At 34.4% G+C, this 22,971-nt stretch overlaps 1 protein-coding gene across 4 annotated transcripts; it reads right to left on the reverse strand.

The window, feature by feature from the left end:
- Positions 1-2,273: 2,273 nt before the first annotated feature.
- On the reverse strand, positions 2,274-22,895 carry LOC102800615 (proton-coupled amino acid transporter 1-like). 4 transcript variants are annotated; one of them, XM_085497843.1, is made up of 12 exons: positions 22,785-22,895; positions 22,489-22,682; positions 18,682-18,945; positions 14,203-14,293; positions 11,857-11,945; positions 11,288-11,383; positions 8,665-8,749; positions 7,534-7,701; positions 6,663-6,785; positions 5,613-5,782; positions 5,059-5,228; positions 2,274-4,389 (listed from the first exon to the last, which is right to left on the reverse strand). In XM_085497843.1, the coding sequence occupies exons 3-12, from the start codon at positions 18,900-18,902 to the stop codon at positions 4,085-4,087; spliced, it is 1,518 nt and encodes a 505-aa protein (XP_085353969.1). In that variant the 5' UTR covers positions 18,903-18,945; positions 22,489-22,682; positions 22,785-22,895; the 3' UTR covers positions 2,274-4,084. The 4 variants fall into 4 exon arrangements, with proteins under 4 accessions (XP_085353969.1, XP_085353968.1, XP_085353970.1 ...); XM_085497842.1 differs by having other exon boundaries at positions 22,759-22,895; XM_085497844.1 differs by lacking the exon at positions 22,489-22,682.
- Between the last annotated feature and the right edge of the window lie 76 nt (positions 22,896-22,971).

Genomic DNA, 22,971 nt, shown 5'->3' on the forward strand with positions numbered 1-22,971 from the left:
GAGCCACTTCGAAATCTTAAGACGAAACTCAAGAATTCTGGGGGTGTTCGAGTTGTAAACAGTTTTTACGCAATGATAACTTTCATTTGAAAAGTCATTTATTTGCATGACTATCAGGTTACATTTCCACTTTGTTTTTATGTATCATGGAATGACGACCAGTGTATAAAAGACGATGTTCATCGCCAATCAGCTGCATATTTAACAGACTAGCATCCAATAAAAGATCGGTCAAAAATTCAGTTTAAGATCTAGAATGTCTCGTCCATGTGCTGATTTACCATCACCTGAATGCTCGGGCTTCAGATGAAGACAACACGAAATTGGAGGGTAAAAGTTGCACTAGAAAAAACATAATCAAGCCTTCCCTCCATGCCTTGGGCTGTTGAGTAAGCCAATGTGTTCACACTAAAGTCTGGGGTTACTTGTGAATCATTGATTATCTCTTCTTACCTACACCAATTGATGCGTGGAATGTGGTGTGATGGGTACGCAAAAGAAGTGGGCGTGGCACTTGAGCTTTGACATGACATTTGGCAGGGCTGGATGTCAATGGGTTGGGTCACTGAAATTATAACATGGATCATTGACATGGATATTGAAATACTGGAAACAAAGCATTATATTGTAGTTACATTATGCATATTACATGTTTATTATTATCTGACAATACAGTCATCACTGTAAAATACAATCAACATGGTTTCATGTCATCGGCACCAAAAAGCAAAATGATCAAACTGAATCAAATCTACAGGATAGAGAATTTTTCGATTTTGTACTTGCAGAATTGCAGTTTTTATCAAAAAAATATATACTTAAAAGGAAAATAGTTTGCATCCAAATCTAAGTTGTTGGTGTCTGCTTTACTTAAAACAGCTATGATCCGGTAACAGTGAACTATGGGTGCTATGAAGCAAAAAATTCAAATAAATTATTTTCTCCGCTTCTGTTTAAATTATGGCTGTTTTACCAGATATTTTACCTTTCGAGGCACCTACAAACATATTTATTAAAACTATCAATTCTTCATAATTTAAAAAAAAAATATCAAAATAACAATATAAGCACAGGGAGCCCAGAAACTATAATCAACTGTAGTACGCAGTCTCTATGAGCGTGGGGGGGAGGGGGGTATCGGCTGGTATCTAGTGTAAGAAATAGATAAGGGATGAAGGCTCCAGTCAGCTCACATTTTTTAAACTCGAAAAAACAGACGAAAAGAATGAAAAATAAAATCTAAAAAAATACCAGGTTGAAGAATATTAGTTGCTCCTTCAAATTTCGCCAAAGCCTTACCCACATTTTACCGATATCTACAGAATAAATCAAGTAAACTACACTTACAATTTTTCATTCTTTTCGTCTGTTTTTTCGAGTTTAAAAAATATGAGCTGGCTGGAGCCTTCATCCCTTGTCTATTTCTTACACTAGATACATGTCATAACCATGGACCAACCATAGTCTAAAACCTTGCCGAGGACACATTTGTGGTGTTGCTAGGCAATGATTGCTGTGAAACTAATTGGAGATTTTCTATGTCGAAGTGGCAGGTCAACCTGATTGTTCAAGCAGAAATTACTAAATCTGCTATACTGGAAAGACTGCATGTAACCCGAGCTTGTTATGTACATCAAGTTACAGCAGCAGCTTTACACATTCATCAATTATCTGCATACCACGCATATGGAGAATCACTCGGACCAGATGGTGACAAGATGGACTTCAAAACAAGGTACTAGTCCTTGAATGTGGACTGCTGGTCGTGCAGTTTGTCTGTTTTCTGTGTCAGGCAAACTTTCATTTGTATGTTCAGTGCCTGCGATAGCTAGCACCATGGATGTTTTCTTCGGATCATACAAACAATGTCTTCTCCACTATGATCAAGGAATATAACAGGTCAATATGAATATTGTGTTCAACGAGTGACACCAGTTTCAGACATCATTCCTAAAATCAATACGACTGTAATCCACATGGCAAAAAGATCAAATTACAAAAAAACTACGCACCAAATTAATAGTATTTTTACTGTGAGTTATTGGACAGATTGAACATCTCCTGCCAATCTAGAAACGGGGACATGAATGCATTCTTTGGCCATGAAAATCAAGAAACCCTATCAGATATGGAAGAAATTGTGTCAGTCTACAAAGTCTGATCTGATGAATGTTTTGAAAAGATGTTAGACTCAGCTTTGGAACAGGTTACACTACCAATTCTTGCTGGTTCATCAATAGTCACTGGTATAAATCAACAAAGTATGCTTGATGTTACAGCAATGTTGAAAAGTTAGATTTATTAAAAAAAAAAATATTCCACTGTCTACACTTAAAATTTATACAGAACATAGTTTAAAATGCAGTAATTGGAATTAATTTTGCTAGAGACACATAAAATAAAAAGATTCTATTAAAACTGAAATCTTCAGATGGATATTCAGCGGATGGCGGACTGAAACTGAATTCTTTTAATTATCCTCAAATGACCAAAGCAGACAAAATCTCCATTACTTTGCAGTAATATGAAATTTCCCTGACAGAATTGATTCAAACTCATACATACAATAAATATACAGACAAACTGTAATAAATCTAATAAATAATGTGCAACAATTAAGAAGATTCGTCATTTGGAAGCACTGAAGCTCATTAATTATGCGCATTTGTAATTTCAATGTCATACACAATTATGTATATTGTAACTTTACTTCTCATGTAAGAATTCACAAGCATTATTTTTTTTTTTATTGTATCTGCTTTTGCAATCTAAAGGGCGGCAGTCGTCGTGCCATGTCCTGCTCAATATGGGACGCATAGCGACGTACACAATATATGTAAAATACATTGTTTGTTTACAGGAAATTTGAACAAGCGCTGTGCGACGACCACCACCCTTTAACTGTTTGTGTTTGAATGAATAAAAACCAAAAATAGGTGATGAATTTAAAAAATAACAACTGGGTGGTTTATAGTACTGTGCTAACATTAGAATTACAATGTCTATTCCCTGAAGAAAAAAAATTGATGTGTGCAGAAATTTTTCTCACAAACTTTGTTTCAAAGGAGTGTACAACCTGCTGTACCTAACTCACAAAGGAGGGTATCTACAAAGATAACTAAAACTGTGACAAATTGTAGAACAAACATTTTTTTTTTCAATACTATAACTGTAAGAGACTTTACGGGAAATGACAGAAATTCTTTGATATATATATGCAATATCTGTATATAAATCACATAGTATTTTCTCTTAGTTCGATGCCAACAGGGAATGAGAGATTACCACCAGAGTTTTGTATCAATCAAAGATGTAGACATCAGTATAAGGTGAAATACTTGAGTGCTGAATGTGGGAATATAGCTGACATAACAAATGTCTATCACTGCACAAGACTTGTATGCTAATTTCGTTTACATGGATGTGTTCTTTGGCATGCAGTGATTCAGCCCTTTCACGAATCCTTAAAGTGAATAATAATTTAAAAAAAAAAAAATTAGCTTACCAATATTTGCACTTCCATACTATACCATACTAATTAAAGATATTAAAACAAATCAGGAAGCACCAGAAAAACCTATCCTTGACAGACTACCAAGTTCGCGATGTTAAAAGGCAAAACAACATGTAAAAGTTTGTAAAATGGAAGTGTTTGGGTAGGTCACTGTTACAAGTGGCTGGACCCCACCCTATATTGTACATTTTTCATTTAGATAATAGATGTCAAATTATAAGAATGTAAGTACATTTGTGGACATCAGGATAACATTACCCATTCATGCACAACTTAATTGTTGCATTCTGGAAATATACTAACTCTAGTGATTAATAATAATAATGGTGAAATTGTAAATATGATTTGGTGGCAGGCATGGTTTTAAAACTCACAGCTTAGAATTTGAATTAAAATATGATGGCTACACTGTATCAAATAAATGCAATAAATGCATTTTTAACATACAGGACATAATCATCACCAATCATTCATCTTTTCCGTTCATTCCATTGTCAGTAGTCTAACATAATCGGCCTGATGTTACGGCTATCGATAATGTAAGTGTTTTGCAATCCACCACCCCGTGAATCATGTTGTAAATGGTAAAGGTAGTGTCGTATTCACTACAGATGGTGCGAGCGTTGGAGAAGGCGGTAAAAACGCTTCAACAATGTCAAGAATGGACACAAATGTTCCAGTAACAAATCCCAACAGTCCGAAAGTGATTATTAAAACATTTTTTAAAAGCCTCAACTTCGACATGCCACTGTAACCTTTATAAAATGTAAGCTCTTCTAGGATTGGTGGAAATATCAAGGCGAGAGCACTGCTTGCTAAGGATCCAACCAATGAGATAAAGTAGCCTAATTTGGGAATACTGACGGCAAGTAGCACTGAAAAGCAATGTATATAAAATTATTTAATCAAGCAAAATAAATCGAATTTCTCACGATTCTCTTCACAGCATTATCAAATGAATATTAAATATTAAAATTATCTCTCATGAGCACGATGTATTTGACTAGCTTGAAAAGCTAGATGTGAAAAATCACCTCTGGTATGATATGAAAAACTAAGTATGAACACAAAACAGCAGGAGTAATGATTGCACCAGTCATTTGGATAACAAGTTGCTGTCCTTATTTGGAATTTACATTTCCTAATAAGGTAGGAGACAGATAGTCCTAGTCAATTAGATAAAATTACTGCATGAAGTAACTTGGAGTAACTAATCCATGTATGAGGATACACAACATGAATAATAATAAAATTCAAACAACGGCACCATATCACCATAAGTTACAGCGAATCGTAATTTTGCAGTATTTGCACCAACCCAAAACATTTTATGGCATTCCCAGATGGTAGAAATGTTTGAAAAAGTTCAGGACGAGAAATTTCCAACAATTTCCACCATATTTTGAGATGCATGTACCAAATAAACGAATAACATTAGTACCAAGATTCCTCAAGTGTGCTCTCAGGTAATATAGCGTTTTAGCGAACATTCTGTGTTATCTGCCTATTATATTATTAAGCAGATTAAATTAAAAAATACTTACGCGTGATAATAACAAGTATTGTTCGGAAGACGTATTCCCCGAACACTTGGTACTTCTCTGGTAGTTTGTTTTTAAAAGTTGGCCATATAATGTCGACAGGTACATAAAACTGCAAACCATAACTGACAAATATAGCACCGGAAAAAAGAATCTTCACAGCTAAGTAAAGACTGCAAGAAAAAGAATAAATTAAGTCACAGAAAATGGATTGAAAGAATATCAAAGAATCGCCATTATCAATGAACATTATCCCATATAGCAAGAGTATATCGGTACCACATTGATATGCATATGTATCATAATCATTATTAATGTTTTGACAATCAAATGATTTCTAATTAGGTTTCCATTCTAGTCTAAAACTACAAGTCTGTCTGCACAGTTTCTGTTTTAAATACATGTGTTTTTGCATACAAAATGATGCAAACAAATGGGTAGCTTTTCCCCACAGTATACATGCATACATAAACATTGCATGTGATTATATGTATTGACCACAAGATGTGGTTTTATTTTATCTTATGCCATGTAGCACCACAACCAGCAAAACTCACCCTTCATTCTCTGGCAAATCTAAAGTAATGGTGTCTTTTAAACTTGAACGAAAACATAAATATCCCAATATACCCATAGATAAATATAGTCCAGTGACTAAGCTCATTCCGGCATATAAAACCTTTTTAAAATCATTTGGATATTTCATTTTATTCTCTAATGGAAGCACCTGAAAAAGAAGGAAATTATCGTGTATTTCAGTGGATGTGCATTGCATTTTTGAAAAAATAAATATTTTTGTCAGGCGACTGTTTCCAACATTCAATGTCAATGTCAACTTTTTTTGACTGCAATTTGAATGATTTGGTTTTTGTTAGTTCATGTGCTTCTGTATTTAACCAAGGAGTCTGTGCCTAATACAGCAAATATGCTATTCCATGTATGGTAGTATATAATACAGGGCTATGAAACCATCTTCCAATCATAATTGCATTATGGCAAGGACACAATGCGTTATTCTGATGTCAACCTGGTTGATTGCTTCAAATTTTCCCCAAAGCCACATCAGTTAAACATCACCATGGAGTCAGTGGCACACACATCTAGAGTAGTTGGTCAACCACTTTGTTGTCTTCAGCCACTGGTAGGAATTGAACTGAACTCAACAGATTATGAACAATCAAAAAACTAGAGGCTACAAGTAACCAGTGCATGAGACCTTTATATTAGATATGTCACCTGATCGCATCTGTGCCCTTAACCTTTTCTCCATCAATTCCTATCTTTTCATCACAAATTTACAAAATAGTCTTGTTTATAGTCGTTCATACATTTTCCCGTCAGAAGATTGGTACAAAAATATCCAAATTATAAACTGAAAATTTGAATCTAATTTTTTTTTGTTGGTTACAAAATTAGGGTTTATTTCCAGAAATATTGAAGAATATAAGAAAAACACACAGAAAAATGTGGACGAGAAAGTCTGGTGGTGAAAGGGTTAAATATAGATTTCTGTGATTATGGGTCATTTTTAGAAATTTTGGTCTTGAAATAGGGTGCCATCATAATTCTGAATTTGAAAACCTGTGTACAGTTAACTACATACTTACCACACCAATGCCTTCAAAAGCATAGATAGCAGAACCAAAGAATATCGGCAAATCACTGATTCCAGCAACATATACTAGTGCTTTATCAGTGTGGGTTTTATTTATAATCTCCCTTATCAGATACTAAAAATAAAAGAAACAACACAATTAACAATTGCCTGTTTCTGCGGAATATCCCGTGATCTACAAGGTCAGGAGACACTTCAATGATTGAATAACATCCATACAATGAATTTAATGTGTACAGGTAAATCATGTGATAAAAAACCTCTTTTTTTCTCTCAATTTTACAGAATATTTGTCACTCACTACAGGGACACAGTGGTAAAATAGATACTGTAAAATGACTAATTTTCACTGGGTTTAAATTTCACTGATTTACCATTTCAGGCATATTCAGTGGGTTTTAAATTCACAGTTTTATCATTTAGATAATGTGTTCTATGCTACAATTTACATATTCAGTGGGTTTTAATTTAGCACATTTTTCAGTCAGCGATATAAGCAAAATTAAAACCCAGTGAATAATTAACCTATTAATTAACTTATCCTAACATTTGCAATTTTTAAATTGATATATACTAAAATGTATAAATTATTATTGGACTAAATGGCAAATTAATTACAAGGTAATTAAATTCTTCGTTTTTGTGGAACACTAAACTTGCAAAAAATCTATTATTGATTTCTGTTCTATAATAAAAGGTTACATGTGTAGAAAACAATTGTCTAAGCATTACAAAAAATCTCATCAAAAAACAAGCACTTGCATCAACAATAATTACAACATGTCACACATCCAAGGCTGGCTGGGAAAACGACTGAATAGTCAAAACCCGATCATTACAAGTTTATACCGTTACACACTTACCTGATACACTATAATTATTCCTATAACTAAAATAACGTTAGCCAGGGTTGAGAAAATTGCCAAATCATCCAAGTTCCTGATATAGCAGTAAAGAACCACTGGCAGTAAAAGTATAACTACAAACACCTGCACTGGTGGTGTCTTGTCTCCATAAAAATTTTCATAAACCTTTCATAAAACAAAACAATTATTATATTATGCAACGATAATAATACCATATGTGTATGTGCTCCCTGGGGACCTCCAGGATGAACTGTGATTCTAAGAACAGAAATTTGTTTATGTAAACAAGCCAATGAGAATGTCTTGTACATTAATACATAGCAAATGAAATGTCAGCACTAATGACTTGGACAGCCAGACAATTTAAGTCTCTAATGTCTATGTTGGCAAAAATGTGCAAAAAAAATATGAAAATCATTCATCAAACAAAATAAATGGCTGAGAGGCAACCATCTTGGATTTTATTATAACACAGATCAGCTTTTGTTATTGTACTAGAACACGATTATCTGTAAACCAAGTCTGGATCTAATTAGACTGTGTGAATTTGAGATATAAGCCAAAATGTGTGATTTTTTTACGAACAAAATGGCTACCAGGCAACCATCTTGAATTGAATTATGACATACATGTAATCAACTTTCCTTGATATGGTAGAACACAATCCATATTCTTTGAATTTTTATGAAACAATACACTGCCTCTGTACCAAATCTGAATAAACTATGAAAAATATGTATTTTTGACAAACAAAATGTCTGCCAATCAGCCAGTTCAAACAAATTTGAAATGCATGTATAATGGATGAGCTTCAGTATGCTACAATATGTCACCCATATTCTAAGTTTACAGTAGAGTTTTTAATGTTAAAAAACGTCTGGAATAAATTTTATGTGAAAAAAAGTTGTGAAAAGAAATATTAGTAATGAGTGACAAAATTGACAATAGTATTAGGTAGAAGAGTATTTCACTGGTGAACAGTTGGTGATATTAACTAATTAATATTCACAGCAACAAATATAACTATTTTGTGGCGAATGACTAAAGTTAAAAGTGGTGGTCAATGGGTCAAACAATTTTCACACAAGGAAGGAGATTATTAAATGTGATATACAAAGTGATTCTCACCTGTTGAAGATTATCAGCCATGAACACAAAATAAACACAACAGAAACCAAGCTGAGTTAAAATTAGAAATGCATTAACCAGTCTCCTGGAACAAAATAAAAACACAATTTCATTTCACTTCAAATTTATTTTTTAATATCACAAATGAGGATGAATTACATTGTGGATTTAATTTTCCAATGATTTACGAAAATAAATTACATGCATAAATAAAATATTATTACAGTATGTCAGACGTGAATACATGTACATACATTTCAGAATAAGTTGTATATCCTACATCATGTACATACACATGTGGTGTTTACTATATTACAAGTCATGTACCCTATTAGTTAAATAGTAAACAAAACTAAAATGAGTCGGCCATTTTAAATCAGAAAATGACAGTAAAATTGTACATGAGAGTGAGAGTGAGGAAGTAAGAGAGTAAAAATTTTCAAGTTTCTATTTCTGCTTTTTTTTCATGTCATGTAGCTATAAAGTTTGATTGTAATCCATCAATCAATCAATGAATGCGATATGTAGGTGGGTTTGCGCGCACATGAAGGTCAATTCATAAGTCACTGTTTTATTTAAATGTTGTCTCGACTAGTTATTTTATCGATTTGAGTGATGTAACTTTCCCAACAAAATTAAGATGCAACATTTGCATATTTGAAGATATTTTTTTATAAATTTCTTTGTTAATTTTGGACCAAATGGGCATAATTTCCCATTGCCGACATGTACCAGGGTATTGATCAACATTTTTTTAAAAAGTGAATGAAAAAATAGGTTGACTTTAGCATTCTAAGAGTTAATAGGATTTATGTGAAAACTGAACTGATATATTAGAAAGTACAACAACAAAATTACACATAAAGTCTAGAAAAAATCAGGTAAATGCAATCATTTGAGCTTATTATATATCTATGTATTTTCATAATGTGATACAAAATAGTAGCATGATTGTGAAATTATGTAGTGATCGAGAAAACAAAACAACTTTTTTTTCTTCTGATAAAGCAAGTATAAAGTTTTTTTTGTTTTTTTTTATCAAAAAAAAAACATAGTTGAACTCTGGTGACCTTGCCCTTTGTTATATAATATAATTCCCTTTATCATGGTTTGATTCAATATAAATATGCATTGTCATAATTAATTTTGAATACAAACAAGTTTTGGAGTTGAAACAACAGTGGGGAATCAGTCTACCGAATGTCCTTAAAAGATGTAAATATCTTACAAAAACAGTGGTGCCTTATTTGTTTAATTATTTTAAGGAACATAATTTCCAGCTTTATTGAAAGTAATTGAGATAATTTAGAATAAAAACAAATGTCTCATTGCAAAAAAAAAGTGCTGCATTTAGATGTGAATAGATCCATAAAACATGCAAGATAACAGAAAAATTTAGCTGGCTTTAGTTCAAGTATTTTGTACAGGTGTCTGTCAAAAATGAATGATTCACTGAGACAAATGTGAACTGCCTCATTGTGTGACTACTGTATTATATGAAAAGTAAAAAAAACACTCTTTATGAATAGCTATCATGTTGCAAGCTCTGCTTTGTATGCAAATCAACTTAAATAGTTGGTGTCCAGTGGATGGAGAAGTCAACAGTACTGTTGCCTCCTGAGAAACTACATCTTCAAACACTGCAATCTCTGAAGTGCGTTTTTAAACTAGTATTATAAAAACTCTATCATTCTGTTCTAATAGCTGAAACATATTCCTGTGAGTTTTCATTTGTCGAATGAACTGTTTGTCAAATACAGAATACATATATTTTAGAATAATTTTCTTTTTAAAATGTGGATGAAATGTTTTGCTTTTAATGTATTTTTTATGTATTGTTTTTGATTTGATAACTTTTGACTAAACAGATTTTCTATTAGCTTCAGATCTTGATCAAAGTTTGGCACCCAGTTCATAGCAGTGCTTATATTGATTTTCTGACATCTTGTTTTCTGTAAAGATTTTATTGGTAGGTTTGCAAATGTGTATCAGACTGTGCAATCTCTCCATCAGTTGGTTTTGAAACCCAGTATGGGATTCTGAGATACATTACCAAGGATATTATTACAAGATAAATCATTTGCTTCATTGAACACATACAACATTGCATATTTCCACTGAGATCAGTGACCTTTGATGTGTATCACCAGTGATCAGTCAAGTAGAAACAGTCAAAATATTTTATCAGATTTTCTCAATTTTTGCATGATATTTTCATACAGGACATCTGTTGTTCAAACTCAGGGAAGACTTTACACTGATGAATAAGGTGACCAAGTTTGATAAAGTTTGGAATAGAATTAGTAAAGTTATTATGCACACAATAACAATTATTAACGACGACGACAACGACGACAACGACGACGACGACGACGACAACGCCGGACAAAATTTTTCCCTTAATATACCTTTCCCTTCCATCTTTGATGGTACGGGCAAGGTAAAAATGTCATTTGTACACATGGTGAAATAAAACCCATCCTCTTGTTTGATTTTTTTCCACCTGTAAATAGTTTTTCGAATTGTAATACACCAAGTTGATAAAATGCATGTTTTCATGAGAATGAACACCATGGAAACAATGTCATATTGATGAGGGGGAAAAGTCATATATATGTCTCACCTTCCTAACAACCCTCTTGAATTGAGAGCCCTGATAGGCCCGAGTTGGAATGCTTCCTCTGCAACACCACCATAGTCCAGGGAAACACGACCAGTTCTGATGAACAAACAGAATTGGTCATCACCATATATTCTCTATTAGTGCATACACTAATATGTAAACAACTGGGGTATATTAGAGTCATATTTTAACAATAAATCCAACATACGATAAATGCAATTAAGAACTGTAAAGGTATAACAGCTCTGTAACAATGTCAGTCAGGTTAATTTGAGAACACTGTTAAGGTTTACGTCACAGCCGAAATTTCACAACGGAAATGTCAACCCTCTATACATGTCCGTACTCACTGTACTAATAAGCATGCATTCATTATGTATTAGCCAGATGCATTTGTAACCCATGAGCCTCTCAATTTTAAAGGAAACATTTTATTCCTTTTTTCTATTTTTCCCCTGTTATTTGACAATTTTGTCAAATATAATCCCCAAATCATCCTTTTAGCATATTTTTGACAGGCACTTTCAAATTCCTAGCTAATGCCTTGATTAATAAAAATTCACACTTGCCTTTTACACAGATGATGACTGCAATCTACCAATATTTTCATACAGTGTATGCAAACAAGTGCCATTCCAAGCAAAGCTAGGGGGCCCAGCTGATAAGAAATAGACAGAAATTTAAACATGTTTTATACATTTCAAAATACATCATATTTAACATTGGTGACTTTATATTGAGAACACTCTTGCAGTAGTAATTGTAAGCAGACACTGGATGTGTATTCAAATCCTTGGTAATAACTGTCATTACATGCAGTATACATCTGTCACCGTAACGCCATGAATTATAAGCTGATGTATTTTTTGCGGTATAAACAATTATACATTTGTTATGCCATAAGATGCAGCGTGCCATATTTTGCGGTATTGCATTGGGTATTTGCATCCTACCATATTAGGAAATGCAAATTCCAAATATGGAATGATTACGCATGTAAGCATCTTCTAATAATAAAAAAACAAACATGGTAGACTGTCAATAGTCCTCAGGCCTAATTTGTTAGCACACTAAATCAGCAAACGCCTTTGGCAACAGGCATTTCAGTGAAGACCGGAGGCCTGAGGACTGTTAATGCTTGTAAACTTGACATTACATGGTTTTCCACCAATACATGCATGAGCTGTCAATTATTCTCTGTTCAGTACCAGTAGAAAAACGACATAATGTTGTGTGAGGGCGTTAATAGTCCTATGGCTTTCGCTGAAATGTCTGCGACATGTCTTGAACATATTTTCGGCGTTTGTAGATTTAGTATATTGAAGACTGTCGACAGTCTACAAACATGGCAGCATACAGGGTTTGACCAGACCACACACAAAGAAGTTCGCTAAATCTGTTTAAACAGTGTGTGGTCGCATCGACCTATGCTTCATGTTGGTCGATACTCCCACTGTACTGTCTTTGTGCATACATTGCAATATCCTTGTAATAACCTCATAGTATATGCCTGAAGACTTTGGAGGCAAATATACAAAAAGCATGAAAATACAATATAATTACCATCCTTGTTATAATACATTACATGTACAAGCATAACTTAACACTAATAGATAGCTTCAGGCTGGCTTTAGGCTAGCTAAGCTAGTTTTAAGATAGCTTCAGGCTGGCTTTAGGCTAGCTAAGCTAGTTTTAAGATAGCTTCAGGCTGGCTTTAGGCTAGCTAAGCTAGTTTTAAGATAGCTTCAAGCTGGCTTTAGGCTAGCTAAGCTAGTTTTAAGATAGCTTCAGGCTGGCTTTAGGCTAGCTAAGCTAGTTTTAAGATAGCTTCAGGCTGGCTTTAGGCTAGCTAAGCTAGTTTTAAGATAGCTTCAGACTGGCTTTAGGCTAGCTAAGCTAGTTTTAAGATAGCTTCAGGCTGGCTTTAGGCTAGCTAAGCTAGTTTTAAGATAGCTTCAGACTGGCTTTAGGCTAGCTAAGCTAGTTTTAAGATAGCTTCAGGCTGGCTTTAGGCTAGCTAAGCCAGTTTTAAGATAGCTTCAGGCTGGCTTTAGGCTAGCTAAGCTAGTTTTAAGATAGCTTCAGGCTGGCTTTAGGCTAGCTAAGCTAGTTTTAAGATAGCTTCAGGCTGGCTTTAGGCTAGCTAAGCTAGTTTTAAGATAGCTTCAGGCTGGCTTTAGGCTAGCTAAGCTAGTTTTAAGATAGCTTCAGGCTGGCTTTAGGCTAGCTAAGCTAGTTTTAAGATAGCTTCAGGCTGGCTTTAGGCTAGCTAAGCTAGTTTTAAGATAGCTTCAGGCTAGCTTTAGGCTAGCTAAGCTAGTTTTAAGATAGCTTCAGGTTAGCTTTAGGCTAGCTAAGCTAGTTTTAAGATAGCTTCAGGCTAGCTCAGTTTGCTTTTAAAACATTTCTAAATTGTAGAAAGTAATCTGCCTAAACATTTCTCTCATATTTAAATTTTTATGAAAAGGCTAAGCCAACTGATAGCCAGCTTGGAAGTTAAGTTACACTTGGATTATACTGTCTGTAACACTAATTGATATTGCAGCATCACAAGAGTAAAGGACGGCCAAGGCCAATCAAGTTGTTAATCAGTTGAGACACAAGAAGGACCGATTGTTCATTTGTAAGAAACATTTATTTTCAAAGGGTTATAATTTCTCAATTTCCACATATACACCAAGTATCAAAGCAATAAGACTTGTAGTTTTCAAGAAGAAGTTGAAAAATTAAAAAGTTGACTAGGACAACAAGGGACAATCAGTAATATGATTAGCTCTACTCGACGAATAATAAATAGCAGTAGCCATCCCCAATTGTGTGAACTCTGCTGCATTTTTATCACCTACAGTAAGTAGACAGTAGCGATCATTAAATAATGTTTTTGTATTTACATAGTAAATATGTGATGTACTCACCACTATACCCGCATGTTTGATAGCGTATGGCAAGCCGAGCAAACCACATCCAATATTACCTTTCATTAAATGCATAAAGGTCTGTTGATTTCTGAAAAACAAACATAAATTCTGTTCACCATATTGAAAGAATAGTCAACCAATGTCATAGTATTACATGTATGCATGTGATGATAGTTAGGCAATGCAGATGGATACACGTGTGCATGTGATGATAGTTAGGCAATGCAGATAGATACATATGATGATGATAGTTAGGCAATACAGATATATACATGTGCATGTGATGATGATAGTTAGGCAATACAGATAGATACATGTGATGATGATAGTTAGGCAATACAGATAGATACATGTGATGATGATAGTTAGGCAATGCAGATAGATACATGTGCATGTGATGATAGTTAGGCAATACAGATAGATACATGTGATGATGATAGTTAGGCAATACAGATAGAAACATGTGATGATGATAGTTAGGCAATACAGATAGATACATGTGCATGTGATGATGATAGTTAGGCAATGCAGATAGATACATGTGCATGTGATGATAGTTAGGCAATACAGATAGATACATGTGATGATGATAGTTAGGCAATACAGATAGATACATGTGATGATGATAGTTAGGCAATACAGATAGATACATGTGCATGTGATGATGATAGTTAGGCAATGCAGATAGATGCATGTGCATGTGATGATGATAGTTAGGCAATGCAGATAGATACATGTGCATGTGATGATAGTTAGGCAATACAGATAGATACATGTGATGATGATAGTTAGGCAATACAGATAGAAACATGTGATGATGATAGTTAGGCAATACAGATAGATACATGTGCATGTGATGATGATAGTTAGGCAATGCAGATAGGTGCATGTGATGATGATAGTTAGGCAATGCAGATAGATACATGTGCATGTGATGATGATAGTTAGGCAATACAGATAGATACATGTGATGATGATAGTTAGGCAATACAGATAGATACATGTGATGATGATAGTTAGGCAATACAGATAGATACATGTGATGATGATAGTTAGGCAATACAGATAGATACATGTGCATGTAATGATGATAGTTAGGCAATGCAGATAGATACATGGGATAATGATAGATAGGCAATACAGATAGATACATGTGATGATGATAGTTAGGCAATACAGATAGATACATGTGCATGTGATGATGATAGTTAGGCAATACAGATAGATACATGTGCATGTGATGAAGATAGTTAGGCAATACAGATAGATACATGAGATGATGATAGTTAGGCAATACAGATAGATACATATGATGATGATGATAGTTAGGCAATACAGATAGACGCATGTGATGATGATAGTTAGGCAATGCAGATAGATACATGGGATGAAGATAGTTAGGCAATACAGATAGATACATATGATGATGATAGGCAATACAGATAGGTGCATGTGATGATGATAGTTAGGCAATACAGATAGATACATGTGATGATGATAGTTAGGCAATACAGATAGATACATGTGCATGTGATGAAGATAGTTAGGCAATGCAGATACATGGGATGATGATAGTTAGGCAATACAGATAGATGCATGTGATGATGATAGGCAATGCAGATAGATACATGGGATGAAGATAGTTAGGCAATACAGATAGATACATGGGATGAAGATAGTTAGGCAATACAGATAGATACATATGATGATGATAGTTAGGCAATACAGATAGATACATATGATGATGATAGTTAGGCAATACAGATAGGTGCATGTGATGATGATGATAGTTAGGCAATACAGATAGATACATGTGATGATGATAGTTAGGCAATACAGATAGATACATGTGCATGTGATGAAGAGAGTTAGGCAATGCAGATACATGGGATGATGGTAGTTAGGCAATACAGATAGATACATGTGATGATGATAGTTAGGCAATACAGATAGATACATGTGCATGTGATGATGATACAGGAGAACGTTGATTATCCAGACGTCGATTATCCAAAATGTTCGGTTATCCGAACCTACTGTGTGTCCCCCAAAGTTTGTATGCAGGTCTGGCTGTGTTCCGTATAATACAAAAGTCAACTGTGAACAATAAATACTACAGTCATCTTGTGTGATTTCCTGGTGCAACACTTTCAATAAAGCTATTATCAACATGTAATCCGACGTCTTTCACGTGTACGTTCATTGTTTACAGTGTCTGCGCAAACAATGACATGAATTACCTATTATGCAACACCAGTGTTCCCCTGTAAAATAAACAATTTCCTAAAAACACAAACTTCATCAAATGTCTTCTCCACTGTTTACAGTCAGATCCTTAACTTTACCAAGTTGTAAGTCACCGCAGTTCGGATACTTTCCCGGGAAAATTGTATGGGGTTCCACTGCCATCAAAGAAACGCGGCCATAAGCCGATCCCATGTTTTTTCCGATTTTTAATTTTAATGTCTAGTATCAGAAGTAACATCCTTTTCGGAATAAAAAAAGAAAGAAAATAACTTCTGGGATGTCTTGCCACAGAAGCGACGCCAGTTTAATAGTGCAGTGAAAAAAAAGTGACGAAACGACAAAACCTTGGTGTGCCTCTTTGATGGTTTATCAGCAGACAACGGCAACCAATGACCACAGTCGGCGGGCCGTTTGATGGTTCACTGCGTCAAAGTGTTCATGTCCGGTGATCACAGTAGCCAACCTGGATTTTTACAACAATTTATTATGTCAATCGTTCTAGGTGTTAAAAACTTTGCTGAATCCAATAAAATCGGGACATCTTGTAGCAGTTTACCATTCGAATGTCCATGAGCAATCTGGTAACATCGAGCCGATCTATACACAGCGAATACGAAGCGACCTTTCACCTGTTTACTTTATCAGCGTCTTTTATCTAGTGTTGGCATGGCTACCCCAGTGAAACGCAAACGCTGTGTGCTTGATTTGGACGCGAAGGTGTCAATTATAAATCGACTAGAACATGGCGAAACCGCAAGCAATCTATCTACCGAGTAATGTGTTGCTAAATCGACGATATCCGATATCAAGGCAAAACAAAAGCTGCTGGATTTTTTTTTTTCAAGTGCAGGACTGAAACGAAAGATAATGAAAACAGCCAATGACGATCGTTAGAGAAATCAGTCTTCACTTTGTTCCGGGACTTGATTTTCCCAAGAAAGAAGCAAATGAACTTTTAATTTATTATCGCTACATTTTACGGACATTTTGAAACATTTTTTAACATTCCAGGGTGCAACATTTTTATTACAATGCATTACTGATTAAATAAAAATGTTATAATGACGTACTCTACATGTACTATTGTTTGATTTCATTACAGTCAAGTGCGTTAGAATTTGTGTGTACGTGAGCCTGTAAATTTGAGCACGCCCACACAAGATCGCATATCCGAACTGTTTGCATAACCGAACAAAAAGCATGTCCCCCTAACAGTACGGATAACCGACGTTCTACTGTAGTTAGGCAATACAGATAGATACATGTGATGATGATAGTTAGGCAATACAGATAGATACATGTGCATGTGATGATAGTTAGGCAATGCAGATAGATACATGTGATGATGATAGTTAGGCAATACAGATAGATACATGTGCATGTGATGATAGTTAGGCAATGCAGATAGATACATGTGATGATGATAGTTAGGCAATACAGATAGATACATGTGCATGTGATGATAGTCAGGCAATACAGATAGGTGCATGTGATGATGATAGGCAATACAGATAGATACATGGGATGATGATAGTTTATAGACAATGCAGATAGATACATGTGATGATGATAGTTAGGTTATCCAAGGACCAACACATACCAAAAATTATATCTCAAGAGTGAATATTCATGGTGTATTTTAAGTCTAACCGGGCCGAAAGTGGGAATTTGTTACTACTCTAAATATCCAAACATATTTTAGTACAAGGTAGTTAAGATACAGGGTCGGCTTTAAAAAACAGATCACTAGAAACACACTACCAAACCGTTTGAGTTTTAAATTCGCCCCAAATGTACATGTATTCCTGTGGAACGGTTTGACAGAACAGGAATATATACAGACAACATTGCATTGCATTAACCCCATATTTTGCTTCCCGGACTCCAATTATTGAAGAGGGACCCCGTTTTTCAGACAAGCTGGGGTCCAATCTCTAATAAAGTTATCCAGGGTCAAAATTTAAATTTCTTAAAATTTTATACGTGGGACTCATCTTGCCGAGACACTAGCGCAAACCCCCCCCCCCCGAGACAAACCTTAATACATGATGTACAGTAAATACAAATAGTGCACTGAGAGCGAGACACAAGTCTTGTTTTTTTTCCAATCAAATAGTGTTCTATTTTGAAAACAAGAGCGAATGGATCACAATTTGACAGGCAGAAAAAATGTCTCATAGCTCTCTTACTCTCAACGTTATCTCAATGTCTAGTGTCTATTCTACTCACGTGGTTGAATGCTCGGTAAACATTCTAGATTCAGAAGTAGCCGATCTTGTAAGTTCCGACTCGTGGAATTCCACGTCTTCTTCTGTTTCCGATTCACTGCCATGTTGTACTGCAGGATGTTGTAAAGTCGGAGTTTGGTGATCACCGTTTTCGTCATCAAGTAATGGGGTATACATTGTACTGTTATTGGTTCTACTCATCTTGTATAGTTCTATGTCCATATACAGTAATGTTTATTATAAATTACCCGGCTCGACTAAAATACTGCAAAAAAAAAAAAAGACAAAAATATAACAATAAATTTGCATATAAGCATTGATTAGATGAGGGTACACAAGTTATACATGTATGTGATTAAGATCTTGAATGCATTGAAGACACAGGGATTGCAAGATGATCACAAACGTACATTTCTAGAACAGTCCCCTGTGTTCTGTTATGCCAATGGTTAGAAATTCCATCAATTATCGCAGCCATGAAATGAATTAACCTTTGTCACTACCAGACTTTCACGCCCAAATTTTTTTGCACTTTTTTTCTCTATTCTTCAATATTTCTGAAAATTAAACTTAATTTTGAAGCTAACGGATAAAATTTGCGTCAGTTTTCACACAAAAAATTTGGCTATTTTTGTCCCAATCTTTTGAAGTAAAATGCACACTATAAACGGAACTATTTTGTGAATTTGTGATGACAAGAGGGAAAAGGTGGTGAAACGGTTAATACACCCTGTAACAAATTAAAATGTAACTTCAAGACACAGTTCCTACATGTGTGCATAAAAGTTACAATCTCTATAGATTGATGAGCATTCCATGATGCAAATAGGCTTCAAAAATGACACTGATTTTCCAAGATTTGTCAAATTTTGAATGAATACTCAAGCAAGAAATGATAACAATTTAGCATAGGATGTGATACAGTGAATGACATCAGATGTCTGTCTACTTACTGAAAGTCCACATTCACTGTATGCTACTGTGGAATACTTTATTTTCGCTGGAATTAATTTTCGCTGAAAAGGCTTTTTTGGCGTTTTGTATGGAATTTATTTTCACTGATTTTTGATGAGTTTAATGTGAAATATAGAAAAAAAAGTATATTCGCTGGATTTTATTTTCACGGAATCATTCTTTCAGCGAAAATAGCGAAAATATATTCCAATCGAAAATAAAGTATTCTACAGTATTTTAAACTAATTTTCTGGTGAAAGTATACATGTATATACATGTAGTGTTACAGGGAGCACGGCTGTTTACAGTGACAACGTGCTTTGAGACGTTTACTGATTTATATATTCATAGTGTGTCTGTAAATAATTTTAATAATTCATTTCAAAATTTTAATAAATCTTCAACAAAAAAATCTTACAGAAGCATACACGTAGATATGCGATATTATTTTGATGTGAATTTTGTTGTTGAACAGCTGAGGAATAAATAAACAACAAAGTCATGACCTCAGATCATTAGATTTATTAAAATCATCAGAACACTTATTAAATTTAAATTTGATGAAAATGATTATACCTAGCAGATAGATTTAATATTCAAAATTTCGGCCCACTGATAATGTATAAGCGTTTTCCCAATTATTAACAAAAGATTTTTGTTTAATTATCCAAATGATTTAAAGGTTCAATATTAAAAATAATATTCAATAGCAGTCTAGCAGAACATGTTTCCGTCAGAAACCAATGAATTTAAAATGTAATGAATGTACATGTACCTACAACATCAATTTCACTAAAATTAAACCCAGTAAATATTTCACCTTCAATCATAGACCCTCTTTTAGAAGGTCTATGCTTCAATCAATCAATCAAGTTGATTTTAAGACACGTGTTGAAGGCATCTCATATGTTTTCGACATGACATGTGCGTATACAGTATACCGTAATAGCATAAATATAGTAGTAACAAATATTAATAAAATAAAAATCTGTCTATAAATAAACATTTTAATTAATCAACAGTACAGGAATATGGATTTCGTTCGTTCGCTGTCAGTCTATTTTTTGAGAAAAATTTCAATAATACAGAAAAGAAAATTGAATTTTAAGGACATGAAAAAAAAGAAACAGAATTTTGACTGTAATCACATTTCAAACGGTGTCATGTTGCAATGAAGCTGCACTTAAGTGAAGAATATTTCAGATTGGAAAATATTTATCAGTTTTTTATTTACAGCTGTTTTTTCCCCACATATTAATAATTATATTAATTGTAAGTTCAATGAGAATGTTTATTTGTTAGCTAGTACAAGGTCACTTAGGTGGTACATGTTGTGACAGTGAAAATGTACATGCATGGTTTAGTACATTTTGTACGTGTAGCCAATATACATCTACATGTACTACCTTCAAACCTGTAAAGGACTTGCATGTAATTATTCCCTGGGTTTTATTTTTGCTGACAGCTACAAGTTTGTAAATGACAGCTACACATTTGTAAATGTGCTAAAATAAAACACAGCAAATATTCAAACTTAACAATAATATGTATTGTTTCCTTAACAAACAGTGAATTTAAAACCTAATGAATATCCCTGTTACATTCCTACAGCTAAAACCAGCAAATATGTCTATTTCTACATGGTTAGTTGAGAGGGTTTTTATACTTGTCTAACAAAGATATCGGTTGCAGAGTGCCATCTGGCATAACTTCTCTCATTGTGAATATGGCGACACCATGAGATGACTGTACCGGTAATAAATTATAATAATAAATTCATGTTGAATTGCATGCATACACATGATCCCAAAACTAATGGTGCAATTTTATAAGAGATTGAATTCGCTATCAATGTAGCCCTTTAAAGCAATACTAATGAATTTAGCAAAACCACCAAACAAGAACAGTAAAATAAAACTATCAAGTTGGCAACTTGGTTTTTTTTGTAAAGCGACAGCACCAATTTCCCATCTGAATGACTGGAATTTTGGCATTGAGCTACATGTACACGTATATAAAAAAAAAAAACAAGTTCAAAATTAAATTATTCGATTATTGTTGCAACACTTGCGGTCAACACCTTTCATGCAAAACCTGAAATCTTGCAGTGAGTGCAAGTCACTGAGACCATGGAACTATAAACTCACTGTTCACTCAATGAAATTTTCACTGCATTTCCCGAGCTGATTCATAAACTTTTGACTTTTATGAAAGTGGTCACAGCCCCTCTGTGTAGTCTGATTATTGCTACGTTCACATGGCAGCATTTTATCTAGAAATTTGCAGTCATTTATTTTTTCTCCCAAATAGCAATGTCAACCATCTTGCTTTTTTTCTGTCCGCTGCCAGTGGCAGTGTAAGTGACACAAGAAGTTGTATGGTTTCATAGTGCAGTTTTAATCTGAATATATTTTTTTATTTCAGTGTTCATATTCACACCAAATCCCGACAATACTGTTTAAATCGCGAAAATTTGTTAGGAAAAAAAACCCAATTGCTGGATTCGTCTTCCAACGAATATGTAATTTTATGCAAATTATGATCACCACAACTTCGGCAGTATGCTAATTCTTTTTGTTTTAAATATTTACGGAGACACGCACCCAAACAAAAGAAGTGAGAGAGTTTCCTAACCGTTCTCCTAGTAACCGTGATTGAACGGGGCATTTGTAACACTGTAGGCTGAAAGACGTGATACCGACAAACTATTTCGGTCTATAGGAGTACATCGCATATGTGGAGCTATTAAGGATCAGCGGATAACAAATATGTTATACAACGAAAGAGTTTGTTTGAAAACGACCAAGGTCGGAATGAGTTGTGTAATGTATCAAGAAAGTGTAAATAAACGAACCTTGATGGCCAGATTCTGAAGGCCAACGTATCACTTCCGGTCAGTAATCTACGATTGTTTAACTTTACTTTCAATGACGTAAGAACACATCATGTGTACACATACTGTGTTATTAGATGTGATCTAACGAACTGTGTTTATATACCGGTACGTCCGTCAATATACAAGTCAATGCACTGGTGTTATGTTGTGTCCTGAATGACAGAAAAATATTCATCGTAACTTTCGCTTTCCGAGTTTTAATCGTAACCTTACAAAAAAGAACATTACCTTAACCAAGTAACGAGCGCCCGAACCTTAAAATGTAGTCCTGATTACGTATATCCTATGAAAGTAGCCCATAGTCGGCATTTATTTGAACTTATTCCCTACCCCTATGACGTCCTCCTCCTCCCAGTCGTGCGTGTCACATGCAGGTTAATATCACGTAAGCTACTTACTTATTGATTGGACGTCTTCTCGCCTCGGTCGGACAATTGTCCA

This window comes from Saccoglossus kowalevskii, chromosome 4, assembly GCF_978046115.1.
Source record: "Saccoglossus kowalevskii chromosome 4, keSacKowa6.1, whole genome shotgun sequence".
NCBI lineage: Eukaryota > Metazoa > Hemichordata > Enteropneusta > Harrimaniidae > Saccoglossus > Saccoglossus kowalevskii.